The following is a 17,303-nucleotide window of genomic DNA, read 5'->3' on the forward strand; positions in this document are numbered from 1 at the left end:
TTTAGAAACGTTTTCCTTGCCATTGATAGTCAACATTTTATATCCTCTCTACTTCGACCATCATCAGTTATTTTGCTCCCCAAACAGTAAAACTCCTTTACTACTATAAGTCTCTCATTTCCTAATCTAATTCCCTCAGCATCACCCAACTTAATTCGACTACATTCCATTATACTCATTTTGCTTTAGTTGATGTTCATCTTATATCCTCTTTTCAGGACACTGTCCATTCCATTCAACTGCTCTTCCAAGTCCTTTGCTGTTTCTGACAGAATTACAATGTAATCGGCGAACCTCAACATTTTTATTTCTTCTCCATGGATTTTAATACCTATTCCGAATTTTTCTTTTGTTTCCTTTACTGCTTGCTCAATATACAGATTGAATAACATCGGGGAGAGGCTACAACCCTGTCTCACTCCCTTCCCAACCACTGCTTCCCTTTCATGTCCCTCGACTCTTATAACTGCCATCTGCTTCCTGTACAAATTGTAAATAGCCTTTCGCTCCCTGTATTTTACCCCTGCCACCTTTAGAATTTGAAAGAGAATATTCCAATCAACATTGTCAAACGCTTTATACAAATCCTAGAAACATAGATTTCCTTTCGTTAATCTTTCTTCTAAGTTAAGTCAGAGTCAGTTTTGCCTCACGTGTTCCAATATTTCTACGGAATCCAAAATGATCTTCCCCAAGGTCAGCTTCTATCAGTTTTTCCATTCGTCTGTAAAGAATTTGTGTTAGTATTTTGCAGCTGTGACTTATTACACTGATAGTTCGGTAATTTTCACATCTGTCAACACCTGCTTTCTTTGGGATTGGAATTATTATATTCTTCTTGAAGTCTGAGGGTATTTCGCCTGTCTCATACATCTTGTTCACAAGATGGTAGAGTTTTGTCAGGACTGGCTCTCCCAAGGCTGTCAGTAGTTCTAATGGAATGTCGTCTACTCCCGGGGCCTTGTTTCAACTCAGGTCTTTCAGTGCTCTGTCAAACTCTTCACGCAGTATCGTATCTCCCATTTCATCTTCATCTACATCCTCTTCCATTTCTATAATATTGTCCTAAAGGACATCGCCCTTGTATAGACCCTCTATATACTACTTCCACCTTTCTGCTTTCCCTTCTTTGCTTAGAACTGGGTTTCCATCTGAGCTCTTGATATTCATACAAGTGGTTCTCTTTGCTCCAAAGGTCTCTTTAATTTTCCTGTAGGCAGTATCTATCTTACCCCTACTGAGATAAGTCTCTACATCCTTACATTTGTCCTCTAGCCATCCCTGCTTAGCTATTTTACACTTCCCGTCGATCTCATTTTTGAGACGTTTGTATTCCTTTTTGCCTGCTTCATTTACTGCATTTTTATATTTTCTCCTTTCATCAATTAAATCCAATATTTATACTGTTACCCAAGGATTTCTACTAGCCCTCATCTTTTTACCTACTTGAAACTCTGCTGCCTTCACTACTTCATCCTTCAAAGCTACCCATTCTTCTTCTACTGTATTTCTTTCCCCCATTCCTGTCAATTGTTCCCTTATACCCTCCCTGAAACTCTGTACAACCTCTGGTTTAGTCAGTTTATCCAGGTCTCATCTCCTTAAATTCCCACCTTTTTGCAGTTTCTTCAGTTTTAATCTACAGTTCATAACCAATAGATTGTGGTCAGAGTCCACATCTGCAGCTGGAAAAGCCTTACAATTTAAAACCTGGTTCCTGAATCTCTGTCTTACCATTATATAATCTATCTGATACCTTCTAGTATCTCCAGGATTCTTCCATGTATACAACCTTCTTTTATGATTCTTGAATCAAGTGTTAGCTATCATTAATTTATGCTCTGTGCAAAATTCTACCAGACAGCTTCCTCTTTTATTTCTCTCCCCCAATCGATATTTACCCACTATGTTTCCTTCTCTCCCTTTTCCTACACTTGAATTCCAGTCACCCATGACTATTAAATTTTCGTCTCCCTTCACTACCTGAATAATTTCTTTTATCTCATCATACATTTCTTCAATTTCTTCGTCATCTGCAGAGCTAGTTGGCATATAAACTTGTACTACTGTAGTAGGCGTGGGCTTCGTGTCTATCTTGGCCACAATAATGCGTTCACTATGCTGTTTGTAGTAGCTTACCCGTACACCCATTTTTTTTTTTAATTCATTATTAAACCTACACCTGCATTACCCCTATTTGATTTTGTATTTATAACCCTGTAGTCACCTGACCAGAATTCTTGTTCCTCCTGCCACCGAACTTCACTAATTCCCACTACATCTAACTTTAACCTATCCATTTCCCTTTTTAAATTTTCTAACCTACCTGCCCGATTAAGGGATCTGACACTTCATGCTCCGATCTGTAGAACATCAGTTTTCTTTCTCCTGATAACAATGTCCTGTTGAGTAGTCCCCACCTGGAGATCCGAATGGGGGACTATTTTACCTCCGGAATATTTTACCAAGAGGACGCCATCATCATTTAATCATACAGTAAAGCTGCATGCCCTCGGGAAAAATTACGGCTGTAGTTTCCTCTTGCTTTCAGCTGTTCGCAGTACCAGAACAGCAAGGCCATTTTGGTTAGTGTTACAAGGCCAGATCAGTCAATCATCCAGACAGTTGCCCCTGCAACTACTGAAAAGGCTGCTGCCCCTTTTCAGGAACCACACGTTTGTCTGACCTCTCAACAGATACCCCTCCGTCGTGGTTGCACCTATGGTACGGCTATCTGTATCGTTGTACACTGTGTTGTAGAGTGAAAATATCATTAAGGAAACATCCTACAAGCTGTGGCTAAGCCATGTCTCCACAAATCCTTTCCTCCAAGAGCCCCAGTCTTGCAAGTTTCGCATGAGAGCTTCTCTGAACTTCGGAAGGTAGGAGACGAGGTATGGGCAGAAGCGAAGCTGTGAGGATGGACTGTGAGTCCTGTTAGCTCAGTCAGTATGCAGCTGCCAGTGAAAGGCATAGGTTTCAATTTTGCATCTCGGTGTAGCACACAAATTTAATCTGCCAGGAAGTGTTACAAAAATAATGCGGCTGATAAAATGTGTAATTGTGGAGAAAATTTCTTCGCATTTATTTCCTTTAAAGAATCTGAACTGTAGGACAAATTTACTGTGTACACATACTAATACAACCCTTGAAAATTTGCAATGATGTTTGTATTATGATTAGTAAATATTCAATATTTTATCCAATGATTGGTGGTTCTCCACTTAACTACAGATCAACCAACCCATCTTTCTTTCAATATGAAAACAACAAAGTGATAGTGTCACAGGTGTTTCACCAAAAACATTTGCTTCCACAATGGTACAAGATTTCTTCCTGCACTCTGACCATTGGGCCAATTTTTTTTTTTTTTTTTTTTCACATATAAAATGATAAATCTTTTTCGATGTATCCCATTCTCTACAATTCCTGCTTGCACAACTGAATAAAAACACAAATGTACAACAGATTAATAAGGATTAAAACATAAATAACAATGGAGCTGTCTGAACTCTATATTAAACAGTACAAGCCAGTTACTTGAAAACACATTCAAAATCTCCTCCAAAAAATAAGATGAGAGATCAGATATTATGTAAAAATGAAAAACACTTATCACAATAATCTTGCTGTCAGTTAAAGCAGGGAGATACCTAACAGGTTAACATCTCACAATATAATAAAATATAGCTCCTTGAAATTGACTGTACCTTAATTAGAAACCCATGTACCAATGAGAAGATCCCATTACAAAAAACAGGGAAAGTAAGGAATGAACAGGAGAAAGTAAGGAATGAACAGTTCAACATTTTATTACCAAATGAAAGGGCTTAGAAGACATACAATTGGAATGGTACATTATTCATTATATAATTCTGTTTCTGAGAGCATAACCCCACAAAAAGAATAATATGTCGTATATCTACTGCAATTTCTGGATGCATAACTTGTTACTATCATTCATTGAAAAAAATATTAACTTCATTAACCACTTCCTATTACAAAAAAGTATATAAGAATTATTTATGTTGACAGTAAGTTTAAATAAAAACTAAAGTTAAAGAGTAACTCTTGCATTGTGATATTTTATCCACTTAGCTATTGTCAAACCTGATGTATTCATCAACGTTTAGTTTCCACAGATCCATGTGTTTGTAATACTCCTTGGAATAGGCTATTAGAGGTATTATTGAATGCTGAATGCAACTTCTTATTCTTTCTCTCATTTTACATACATAAGGATCCATAAGACCCACAGAAGATAGCAACAGATCCTCCGGAAACTTCAAATTTTGTAGCACCATTGGGTGTACCTGCTTTATTGTGTGGGTTAATCTTACAGCTGAGTTCAGGAGCTGCATTATCACTTCCTGTAATGATCAACTAATTGCATTAGTTCAAAGCTTGCATAGCAATGACATAGAATCTATTATTTTAGTGTTAAAGGTATTACAAGTAAATCAAATCAAAGGGAAACTGAGCTTTACAGGCATGACTGCATGCATAAATGTTACCAGCTAAAAGTCAAACTTCCAAGCACTCACTATTTTGTAGTCTGTACACTACATTCAAAATAACTTATGGTACTGAACATGATAATTGACCAAACTGAAAATAATTCTTAAAAATATATATTTATATGACTGCTGGACATTAAGAGGTTTTAGCTGATGATTTATTTCTGTTCTAGATTTACAAGGAGAAAACTGTAGTTTGCATTTCATATGATATCATTTCTGCACCCTGTCAGACATTAAATTCCAATAGATTTATTGTCAAAGAGTTTTATAGCTGTATATGTCATTCTCCTTGACAGCACAATTAGATTCATTAGTACTGTGTCTGTTAATATTTTCATTACTCTCAAACTTAAATGAGCTGTTCACAACGAATTACTTCTGTGAGTGAAATGTACTGTGAAGTTTTGGTTAATATTCACAACTGCTTAAACAGGCAGCTACAAGATGTAAGTTATGAGAACACTATATATCATTCCAATTGTTACTCTCAACTGGTGAATACCTAAATTTACTATAACTGAACAGCAAAAATTATAAAATTATTACCCAGAAAGAAATTAGTAACCACACTTAGTGAAAAATATGTCAGGTCACACTAAAATGTTAAAATGAGATTGGGCACTCGAGACAGTTATCATGATAAAGTTTAACACAATGTATCAGCAAAAAAGACACTTCAAGAACCAAATCAACACACTGACAACTACATGATTGGTTTCTGTAACCATTTCTCAACTACTGGATAGAAATGACAAGAGGAAAAATGGAATTCTTCAGACACTAACAGAGAACAGGTAGAATAATCTCATGTCATTAGTGGTTCACTCCAAAAACACTGCATTTATAATAATACCATGCTATTCAACCAAGCAGCAATAAAAAAATCAGTTAATATAATCTGCATTTAATTTTAATTGGTTGGTAACGCAATAGAAAGGGAGATGTAATTAGCTGATGCTTTAAATATGTCAAACACAGAATATGAAATAAGTTAAGAATTACAATATACATTTGTTAGGAATAGGGGGATGGGGCAGGAATTTATAAGGGAAAGACAAATTTTTGGATGAAAGGTAATGAAACATAGGAGAGAATATAGACTACAGTCATGTGATATGAGAATAAATAATGAATATGGCACAACTCTGAAACAGAGAAAAGTCTTGGTCGCACAATTCTTGTCATTAGTAGGGCATCTTCAGTAGTTGCCAGGCCAACAGTCTGGATGTTTGACTGAACTGGCCTTGTAACATCAACCAAAACAGCATTGCTGTGCTGGTACTGTGAACGGCTGAAACCAAGAAGAAACTACAGCCTTAATTTTTCTCGACAGCATGCAGCTTTACTGTATCAGTAAATGATAATGGTGTCCTCTTGGGTAAAATATTCTGGAGGTAAAATAGTCCCCCCATATGACCTCTAGACAGGGACTACTCAGAAGGAAATTGTTATCAGGAGAAACAAAACTGGTGTTCTATGGATCGGAGCATGGAATGTCGGATCCCTTAACCAGGCAGGCAGGTTAAAAAATTTAAAAAGGGAAATGGATAGGTTAAAGTTAGATATAGTGGGAATTAGTAAAGTTCGATGGCAGGGGGGGACAGGACTTCTGGCCAGGTGAATACAGGGTTATGAATACAAAATCAAATAGGGGTAATGCAGGAGTAGGTTTAACAATGAATAAAAAAATAAGGAGTATGGGTAAGCTACTACGAACAGCATACTGAATGCATTATTGTAGCCAAGATAGACATGAAGCCCACACTTACAACAGCAGTACAAGTTTATATGCCAATAACTCCACAGATGAAGAAGAAATTGAAGAAATGTATGATGAGATAAAAGAAAATTATTCAAGTAGTTATGGAGATGAAAATTTAATAGTCATGGGGGACTGGAAGTCGATAGTAGGAAAAGGAAGAGAAGGAATAGTAGGAAGTGAATATGGACTGGGGTAAGGAATGAAAGAGGAAGCAGCCTGGTTGAATTTTGCACAGAGCATAACTTAATAATTACTAACACTTCGTTTAAGAATCATGAAAGAATTCTGTATACATGGAAGAGGCCTCCAGACACTGGAAGGTTTCAGATTGATTATATATTGGTAAGACAGAGATTTAGGAACCAGGTTTTAAATTGAAAGACAGTTCCAGGGGCAGATGTGGACTCTGACCACAATTTATTGGTTGTGAACTGTAGGTTAAAACTGAAGAAACTGCAGAAAGGAACGAATTTAAGGAGACAGAACCTGGATAGACTGAAACAACTAGAGGTTGTACAGAGTTTCAGGTGGATCATAGGGGAATGATTGACAAGAACAGGTGAAGGGAATACAGTACAAGAAGAATGGATAACTATGAGAGAGGAAATATTGAAGGCAGCAGAGGATCAAGTAGGTATAAAGATGAAGGCTAGTAAAAATCCTTGGGTAACACAAGAGATACTGAATTTAATTGATGAAAGGAGAAAATATAAAAATGAAGTAAATGAAGCAGACGAAAAGGAATACAAACGTCTCAAAAATGAGATCGACAGGAAGTGCAAAATGGCTAAGCAAGCATGGCTAGAGGACAAATGTAAGGATGTGGATGCTTATCTCACTAGGGGTAAGATATACGCTGCCTACAGGGAAATTAAAGAGACCTTTGGAGAAAAGTGGACCACCTGTATGAATATCAAGAGCTCAGAAGGTAAACCAGTCCTAAGCAAAGAAGGGAAAGCCGAAAGGTGGAAGTGTTATATAGAGGGTCTATACAAAAGGGTGATGTACTTGAGGGCAATATTATGGAAATGGAAGAGGACATAGATGAAGATGACATGGGAGATATTTTCACAGAAGGAGCCCAGTAGTGCAGTCGCCATAGTGTGGTGTTTACAATACGAGATTGTTGCATAGAGGGTCGTGAGTTCAAAACTCACCTGCACTGAAAACATTTTAATTTCTATATTCGGTTCAAGAACATTGTAGAAGTATCTACAAATGGCAGGAATCATTGTACTGGAATGTTCGATAGCTGTATATATACCGTATGTGTTCTGGCCGGAGGCAGTTTGCTCCGCGGTCTTATATGTGCCAGTGCTGAATAAACCTTTGTTAAGTGAAGTTAGTGTTCGTCATTCATCTAATTACACCTCATTCTACATGACATTATTCTGGTGTAGATGCCAGGTATTGGAATTTGTGACAGCGCACATTATCGATGACACAGTGGCTCCCATCAGGCCACGACAGAGCCGCCGTTTACATGGCGACAAATCTGAGTTCGAGCCATATTCAACAGATCACAATCCATCAGAGACGGAAGAAGAAGAAGAAGAAGAAGAAGAGGATGTCATGATGACAGCAACTGTGTGCCACCACATGAGACATCCTTCCAGATTCTCTGGTGATGATGGCCAAGATCCAAACAAGTGGCTGAAGGAATATGAGCATATAGCCAAATTTAACAAATGGGATGACAGCGTCTGTTTGGCTAACATATTTTTCTACTTGGAGGGCACTGCCAAGCAATGGTATGAGAACAATGAGGAGAAGTTCAAAACCTGGGAAGTATTCCAGGCGGAACACAATGACAAAAGTGCAAGGGAAGATAAATTGAAGTGCAGGGCACAGCGTCCAGGAGAAACGACAGCGTCCTATATTCAAGACGTCTTGGAGCTGTGCAAAATAGTGGATCCTCAAATGAAGGAGGAAGATAAGGTTGCACATCTCATGAAGGATGTTGCTGAGGACATGTATCAAGCCCTACTCCTGAAGGAAGTTTTGACAGCAGACGACTTCATAAAATGATGCCAGTATATCGAGACAATGCATAAAAAAAGAATTAAATGCAAGAAGATTGAATGGCTTCCAAAGTTCGTATCAGTGTCTGTGATGGAGGAAGAAACTGATTTCACAAGTGTTCTTTGTCACATAGTGAGAGGGGAAGCTCAGAAGGCACTAGGATTGCACGGCGAGCAGATAACTGAGACGCTTCAGGAGGTCGTAAGGGAGGAAGTGGAACAGACATTGAACCCAATCCCTCGTCCTTCATTTCCCTTTAAAACAGTAAAAAAGTCGAGAACCGGGTGAAGTTATGTTCCTACAATACCGCATGAGAAACCTGTTTGTGCACCAAGGAAGACTGATATCTGGAGGACCCAGGATAACCAACCAGTATGTTTCCACTGCGGACAACCGGGACATGTGGTGCGCTGTTGTCGACAAAGGCGGCGGATAATTGATGAAGCCCGCGCCAGAAGACAGCAGACCGATCTTAGCCGATGATAACTCCGGGAAAACAAAGATGAGCAAGAAGATGTGGGTGCAGGACGACGTAGGTCACCATCACCACAAGCTAGCCGCTGGAGAGGACGCTCCCCAATACGCCGATCAAGGTCTCCATCACCATTTAGAAGCTCCAGCCGATCACCTAGCTGCCGCAATGTGGAAAACTAAAGTGTATGACCTTCCTTGGAGGTGAGGCCACCAAAGAGAAAAATCCTCCGCTGTCAATCACTACAAAAATGATAGGAAACTACGTCAATATCCTCATGGATGGCCAACCAGCCCAAGCTCGTGTGGACTCTGGAGCATCATATTTAGTCATTTCGGAGAAGTACCATCGCCAGCTGCAGAGAACCGTATTCATCGACAACAAAACATCTTTGTTGAAGGTGGCTAATGGGAAATATGTAAAACCTACAGGAAGATGTGTCATTCGTGTGGGTATAAGTGACTATACACAGCCCTCAGAATTCATCGTCTTACTAGAGTGTAGTTATGACATCATTCTCAGATGGGACATTGATTGTGGTCGCTAGAAGATTACGCTAGACGAGATGAGATACTGTGGACAGGAAGATGTGCATCCACTTGTGTGGAGATTGTGTGTGCTGGATGAAGTGATCATTCCTGCAGTCAGCACCAGAAAGGTAGCTGTCTTGTGTCATGCCATTCATCAACCCATGGATCTTGTAGTGGAATGTAAGAGAAGCATACCACTGAAGGATAACTTGGTCATCCCAGCCTCTGTCGTCTTGTTTAAGAACAGATTCGGTGAATTGTGGATAGTTAACTGTCACCGAGAACTGCAGATCCTTCCAAGATGCAAGTGTGTGGCAAACGCTGAGCCATTAATTACAGAGCAGCTGAGCGTCATAGAAACCTTCCATACCGAGTCTGTGGGCGAAATTAGTGATACCACTACGAGACAAGATCTTCTAGCTCGACTATTACCAGATCTCACTTAGGAACAACAGAAGAAGCTACTTGCCATTCTTCACGAGTTCTCTGAATGCCTCAATCCACAGGTGAAGAGCAAATTAGACAAATCGACAGTGAAGCACCGGATTAGACTGGAGACCATCAAGCAATAAGCCAGAGAGCATACCGTGAACGTCGAATAATTCGCAACAAGGTAGAGAAAATGATGAAGAATGGCATCATTCAGCCTTCGCAGAGCCCATGGTCGTCACCATTGGTTCTTGTCAGGAAGGATGGCAGTTGGCGCTTTTGTGTTGATTACAGGAAGCTTAATAAGATATCCAAAAAGGACGTTTACCCTCTTAGATTGTCTGAATGGGGCTAAGTTTTTCTCAACCATGGACATGTACTTGGAATACTGGCAGATCAAAGTAGATTAGGCTGATTGTGAGAAAAGTGCAATCCTCACCACTGAGGGCCTGTATGAGTTCAAGGTAATGCCGTTTGGTTTGTGTAACGCACCAGCAACTTTTGAACGAATGATAGATAATCTTCTAAGGCACCTGAATGGACGATGTGTCTTTGTTATTTAGATGACATTATAGTGTTCTCAGAAACATTTGATGAACACATAACAAGACTGAGGGCCGTTCTTAAGTGTCTCCAACAAGCCAGACTGAAACTTAATCCAAGAAAGTCTCTCTTTGGAGCAAAAGACATCAAAATACTTGGGCACCTTGTGGCAAAAGAAGGTGTGCAGCCAGACCCAGAAAAGGTGAGAGCTATAACGGAATTTCCTATTCCTAAAAGTATTAGAGATGTGGGAAGCGTCCTCGGATTATGTTCTTATTATCATCATTTTATCAAAGACTTTTGTATCAAAGCCAGGCCACTCCAAGAGTTGTTAAAAGCCAATGCTAAATTTATCTGGTGTGGTGCTCAACAAGATTCTTTTGATGTGCTGCAAAAAGCTCTGACAACTGACCCTGTACTTGGTCTGTATGGTGAGAGAGCACCTACAGAACTACACACAGATGCCAGTGGGTATGGGATCGGTGCTGTTCTGGTGCAGATTTCGGATGGAAAAAAGAAGATTATAGCCTATGCTTCTAGGACACTTAAAAAAGCCAAGAGAAACTACTCAACTACAGAAAGAGAATGTTTTGCTGTGATCTGTGGCATGTGCAAATTTCGACAGTATCTCTATGAAAGGCCATTCACAGTTGTTACAGACCATTATTCACTTTGTTGGTTGACAGGTCTTAAGTATCCAACAGAACGACTCGCCAGGTGGGCATTATGTCTTCAAGAGTATGACATTACCCTAGTGTACAAAAGTGGAAGAAAACACCAAGATGCCGACTTTCTCAAGAAATGCTGTGCAAGACCATCAATACTTTAATGAAGATATTGACTGTCTCACTGCACTCCAGGGTCTCTCTACTGAGCAGAAGAAGGATGCCACAATATCTCAAATTATTCTTGCCTTAAATCGGTCAGAGGATGTGAATGGACAATTTAAGGCAGTTAATGGATTACTTTGCAAGATAAAGTTTGATCCATTTGGAAAGAGTGATTCCTAAACACATGCGCTTAGATGTTCTACAGAAATTCCATGATACACCTGAGGCCGGACATTTAGGATTTATTAAGACATACAATAGGATCCGCAAGAGGTTTTTCTGGCCAGGTTTATTTAGGAGTGTCCGTCACTATGTATCGCACTGTCTAGAGTGCCAGAGGAGAAAGGCAGTTCCTCAGAAACCACTTGGCCGACTCATACCAATTCCACCAGCTGAAACGCCTTTCCAGCATGTTGGGATTGACCTCCTCGGACGATTTCCAATGTCTGCTAGTGGCAATAGATGGATTATTGTTTGCACTGATAATCTGATGCGCTATGCCATTACAAAAGCCGTGAAAACAGCCGAAGCATTTGAGGTAGCCAAATTTATCGTAGAAGACATCGTATTAAAAAACGGTGCCCCAGGGTCGATAATTACGGATCGAGGGAAAGTTTTTCAATCGAATCTTGTGACAGAGATAAACTGTCGGTGCAACATTACTCACCACATGACAACTGCCTACTATCCGCAAACTAACGGGCTTACTGAACGCCTTAATAAGACCTTGGCCGACATGTTATCAATGTTCATCAATGCTAAGCAGAGCAACTGGGATGAGGTGCTACCTTTCATGACATTTGCCTATAACACTGCCAAACAAGACACCACAGGATTTACACCATTTTTCCTGGTGCATGGGCTTGAGGCGACGATGGACACTGTGCTTCCGTTACATCCTGATGACGTGGACGATGACTACATCAGCCAGGAGTTAACCAGAGCTGAGGAAGCTTGGCAGTTAGCTCGACTCCACATGCTGCAGGCTCAAGAAAACAATCGCTGAAGGTATGACGCAAGCCATTGGCCTGTTGCCTACCAGTCTGGTGACCTCGTCACTCCTGTTTGGAAGGTTGGTTTCTCTGAGAAGCTCCTCAGGCGCGACTTTGGACCTTATAAGGTTGTAAGACAGTTGCCTGATGTTACTTGTGAAGTTGAAGGTTTCGACCCCGACACAAGAGGACGAAAGTGCAGAGATACGGTCCACATCCTTCGAATGAAGCCCTATAAGGATCCTGCAACCAGGGTACATTTGAAGCTCCAGTGACAGGCAACAAGTGGAAAGGTACCGAAGAACATAGCAGCAAGGGAAGTTCTAAGAAGATCACCACCAGGGCGAACATCAGTCATCGGGAGTCGGAGTATGTAGGACCGATAACTCGTTCCTGGACTAGGAGGACATAACACTGAGACACTGTTCTCTTAAGGCGGGAGCAATGTCACTGAATGAACCCAGTAGTGCAGTCGCCGTAGTGTGGTGGTTATGATACTATATTGATATATAGAGGGTTGCGAGTTCAAAACTCACCTGAACAAAAACATTTTAATTTCTATATTCGGTTCAAGTACATTCTAGAAGTACCCACAAACAGCACGAATCATTGTACTGAAATGTTCGGTAGCTGTATATATACCGTATGTGTTCTGGCCGGAGGCACTGCTCTGCACTCTTGTATATGTAAGTGCTGAATAAACCTTTGTTAAGTGATGTTAGTGTTCGTCATTCATCTACTTACACCTTCCTCTACGAGACAATATGATACTGCATGAAGAACTGGACAGAACACTGAAAGATCTAAGTAGAAACAAGAGCCCAGGAGTACACAACATTCCGTTAGAAATACTGATAGCCTTGGGAAAGCCACCCATAACCAAACTCTTCCATCTGGTGGGCAAGATGTATGATGTTCAAATGTGTGTGAAATCTTATGGGACTTAACTGCTAAGGTCATCAGTCCCTAAGCTTGCACACTACTTAACCTAATTATCCTAAGGACAAACACACACAACCATACCCGAGGGATGACTCGAACCTCCGCCGGGACCAGCCGCACAGTCCATGACTGCAGCGCCTTAGACCGCTCGGCTAATCCCGTGTGGCCAAGATGTGCGAGACCAGGCGAAATACCCTCAGACTTCAAGAAGAATATAACAATTCCAACTCCACAGAAATCAGGTGCTAAAAGATGAGAGAATTACCAAACTACCAGTTTAATGAAATACTAACACAAATTCTTTACAGATGAATGGAAAATCTGGTATAAGATGCCTCAGGGAAGATCAGTTTGGATTCAGTAAAAATGTAGGTACACAGGAGGCAATACTAACCCTACAACTTATTTTAGAAGCTAGGTTAAGAAAAGGCAAACCTATGTTTATAGCATTTGTAGATTTAGAGAAAGGTTTTGACAGTGTTGAGTGGAATACTGTCTTTCAAATTTTGAAGGTAGCAGGGGTAAAATACAGCAAGCAAAAGGCTATTTACAACTTGTACAGAAACCAGAATACTGTTATGAGTTGAGGGGCACGAAAGAGAAGCAATGGTTGATAAGGGAGAGAAACAGGGTTGTAGCCTGCCCCTGATGTTATTCAATCTGTACACTGAACAAGCAGTAAAGGAAACCAAAGAAAAATTTGGAGCAGAAATTAAAATCCAAGGAAAAGAAAAATTTGGAGCAGAAATTAAAATCCAAGGAAAAGAAATAAAAACCTTCATGTTTGCCAATGACATTGTAATTCTGTCGAAGACAAAAAAGGACATGGAAGAACAGTTGAACGGAATGGACAGTGTGTTGAAAGCAGGATAAAAGGTGAGCATCAGCAAAGCAAAATGAGAATACTGGAATGTAGTCAAATAAAATTAGGTGAGGCTGAGGGAATTAGACTAGGAAATGAGATACTTAAAGTAGTGCACAAGTTTTGCTATTTGGGCAGCAAAATAACTGAGAATGGTTGAAGTAAAGAGGATATAAAATGCGGACTGGCGAAGGTAAGGAAAACGTATCTGAAGAAGAGAAATTTGTTAATATTGAGTACCGATTTAAGTGCAGGAAGTCTTTTCTGAAAATATTTGTGTCAAGTGTAGCCATGTATGGATGTGAAACATAGACGATAAACAGTTTTGACAAGAAGAGAACAGAAGCTTTTGAAATGCGTTGCTATAGAAGAATGCTGAAGATTAGATGGGTATATTACGTAACTTATGAGGAGGTACTGAATAGAATGGGGGAGAAGAGGAATTTGTGCCACAACTTGACTAGAAGGGATCAGTTGGTAGGACACTTTCTGAAGCATCAAGGAATCAATTCGGTACTGGAGGGAAGCGTGGAGGGTAAAAATCGTAGAGGGAGACCAAGAGATGAATACACTAAGCAGATTCAGGAGGATGTAGGTTGCAGTAGTTACTTGGAGATGATGAGGCTTGTACAGGATAGAGTAGCATGAAGAGCTGCATCAAACCAGTGTTTGGACTGAAGACCACAACAACAACACGAATTTCAAAATTTCATCATCACGTAACGCTTAGTAAAAAATTGTGCGATCAAGACCATTCTATATTTCAAAGCTGTGCCGTATCTAAATGGTGACCTGCCTTTACCACAGATGTATATATCCATCAAGTAATTGGAATAATGAATATGCTTCACAATATTGGATAAATTAGTAACTATATAAAAGTATCACAACGAAAAGTCTCTTGAGAAAACTGTAAAATCACGAGACAAGACTTCTGGACAGGAGGCAGGGAGGAAATGCATACTTCAATCTTACTACATAAAATATACAACAATAGCATTAGATTTGCACTAGTGTTCTGTAAGGAACTTCCTTTATAGTTTTCATTGCACTTTGCCAGAAGGCTTCCAACAAATTTGAATCTTCCATTTGCCATTCTCTACTACTTATTTAATGTGTTGGTCCATTTACATATCCCTTCTTAGTATTTATTACTCCTGAATATGTATGCAATTTGACTTGCTCCAAATTTCCATCATTTCTTTTGTAAATGTATGGTGTTGGATTCTTTATCTTTGTTATGGGTTTTATCTTACATTTGTCCACAGTTAGTGTGTGCTGTAATTCATTAGACCAAAAGGATTCCATTGAATTAAGATATTTCAATTACTTTTTAAAAGTATAAACAGACAAAGTCTAGTGAACTTCATACGTAACATAAGCTGAATGTCATTAATTTGGATAGCAAATGTACACCCAGCAAGCTGGGTAGCCTGGAATGGACTTGAATCAGGAATGCATAACTTATTCAGTTTGGACTTTGCTTCTAAAGTAGTCTTAAGTGAACATGTGTCCTTATACAACACGTCTCCTCATACGGCATGAACTATACATATTTTGCCTTGAATAAATTTGGAGCCTTTTATTAATATTGTAATTTTTAGTTATTGGAGAAATTGCCATTTATTAGGCACACAATACAGCACTCTTTGACTACCATCACAAAAAATGGTGATGAGAATGTATGACTGTTGTGACTCGCCGATTATTCAAAGTGCCGCCGCACAATTACGCATGTCCTCTACATGCGGCGCTGTCTGCCAGCCAAGCAGCAGCTGCGCCACCTAAGCGGCCAGCCGAGCAGCGGCCGCTAGACTGAGACTCAGTGTTTAAGAGAATGCCGACTTGTACACAGGTCAACTTACTCAGTGACTTATATGTGTTGTTGTGTTGTCCGAAAAATGTGTTAAAGTTGAAGATATAAAAATTGGCGACAAGGTAGTGGATTTTTCCTTTTCACCGTTGACTCACAGGGTTCCATGGCTACTGTCGAGCAGCTCTTGCAAAATCTCCTTGAACAGCAAACGCTTCTAACAGCGGCGATTCGCGATTTCGTCGCGGCGTCCAATGCCGGGCGTTTCTCGTCGTTGGCTGTACCTCCTTTTCCACCTTACGACGAGACGGCGGAAGACTGGTCTGATTATGAAAAACGTCTTCGACAGCATTTCTTGGCATTTCATGTCATGGACGAACAACCATGTTAAGTCTCTGTTCCTTTCCTGGATTTCACCTCAAATGTATCGGTTGTTGTCGCAATTGGCTCCTTTGAAGGATCCTGCGTCTTTGTCCTTTGCTGAAATGTGCTCCCTTCTGTCTGTCTATTTTCAAAAGCAAACACATGTGGTAGCCTCTCGTGTTGCCTTTTACCGTTGTCAAAAACAACCAAATCAGTCCTATCACGCTTGGGCTGCTGAACTTCACGGCCTCAGTCGAAAGTGTCAATTTGTTACTGACATTCACAAAGAATCCTATGCCGATTCCATGGTACGGGATGCTATTATCCGGTCGGTGCCCGACAAAGAAGTTCGGCAACGTGCCCTTCAGTTGGCGAATCCGACTCTAGATGAAGTTCTCTCCATTGCGCAGTCTTTTGGAATTTCTCGCACCGCTGGGGCGCAAATAGAGGCGTGGGGTGACGTCGGGGAAATACAACCTCTGTGCGCTGTTGACGACTCGTGCGGCGCGTCCCCGCCGGCCGACGTGGCCGCAGTACGCTCCCACGCGCAGCCTCGGCCTAGCCGTAAACAACCCACTAAGAAACTGCAGCAAAATCCCCGGCAACTTCCTTCATGTCCGCGGTGTTTTACGAAACATTCACGCGAGGATTGTCCCCAACGTTGGGCTGTGTGTCACAACTGCAAAAAGAAAGGTCATGTGTCTTCCGTTTGCAAATCCGACCGCATACATGATGTTCATGAACATGAAGCTGATTCTGATTCTGTGTTGTCTGTCAATTGCACTTCTTCCCTTTCAGGTAAGTTATTCCTCACTGTCCAAATCCTTGGTCGAGATGTTTGCATGCAAGTGGATACCGGTTCTGTTGCCACTATAATTAATTCTCAGACGTATCTTCAGCTGGGTTCTCCACTCCTGTCCCCTGTCACTCGGCAATTACAGACGTACAATAAACAGAAGATTTCTCTCTTGGGACAGTTTAATGCTGAGGTATCTTACAAATCCGTCGTTCGCACTGTTCCCATATTTGTGGTCGACCAGAGCACCGCAGAAAATCTTTTTGGTTTCGATGCCTTTCGCGTTTTTGGGTTCTCCATAGATGACTCTGTCAATATTGTCTCTGATGCTATTCCTTATGCTCAACTGGATTCCTTGTCGACGACATTTTCGTCCCTTTTTTCTCCTGGGTTAGGCCGTGCAAACGACTTTGAAGCTCATATCACG

At 40.5% G+C, this 17,303-nt stretch overlaps 1 protein-coding gene across 1 annotated transcript in view; it reads right to left on the reverse strand.

The window, feature by feature from the left end:
• LOC126092652 (dynein axonemal heavy chain 1-like) overlaps positions 1-17,303 on the reverse strand; it is an 894,951-nt gene that overhangs the window by 849,244 nt on the left and 28,404 nt on the right. Inside the window, exon 4 of the mRNA XM_049908374.1 lies at positions 4,111-4,366. Coding sequence (XP_049764331.1) covers positions 4,111-4,366 — 256 coding nt within the window. The remainder of the gene's footprint in view (positions 1-4,110; positions 4,367-17,303) is intronic.

This window comes from Schistocerca cancellata, chromosome 7, assembly GCF_023864275.1.
Source record: "Schistocerca cancellata isolate TAMUIC-IGC-003103 chromosome 7, iqSchCanc2.1, whole genome shotgun sequence".
Lineage (NCBI taxonomy): Eukaryota > Metazoa > Arthropoda > Insecta > Orthoptera > Acrididae > Schistocerca > Schistocerca cancellata.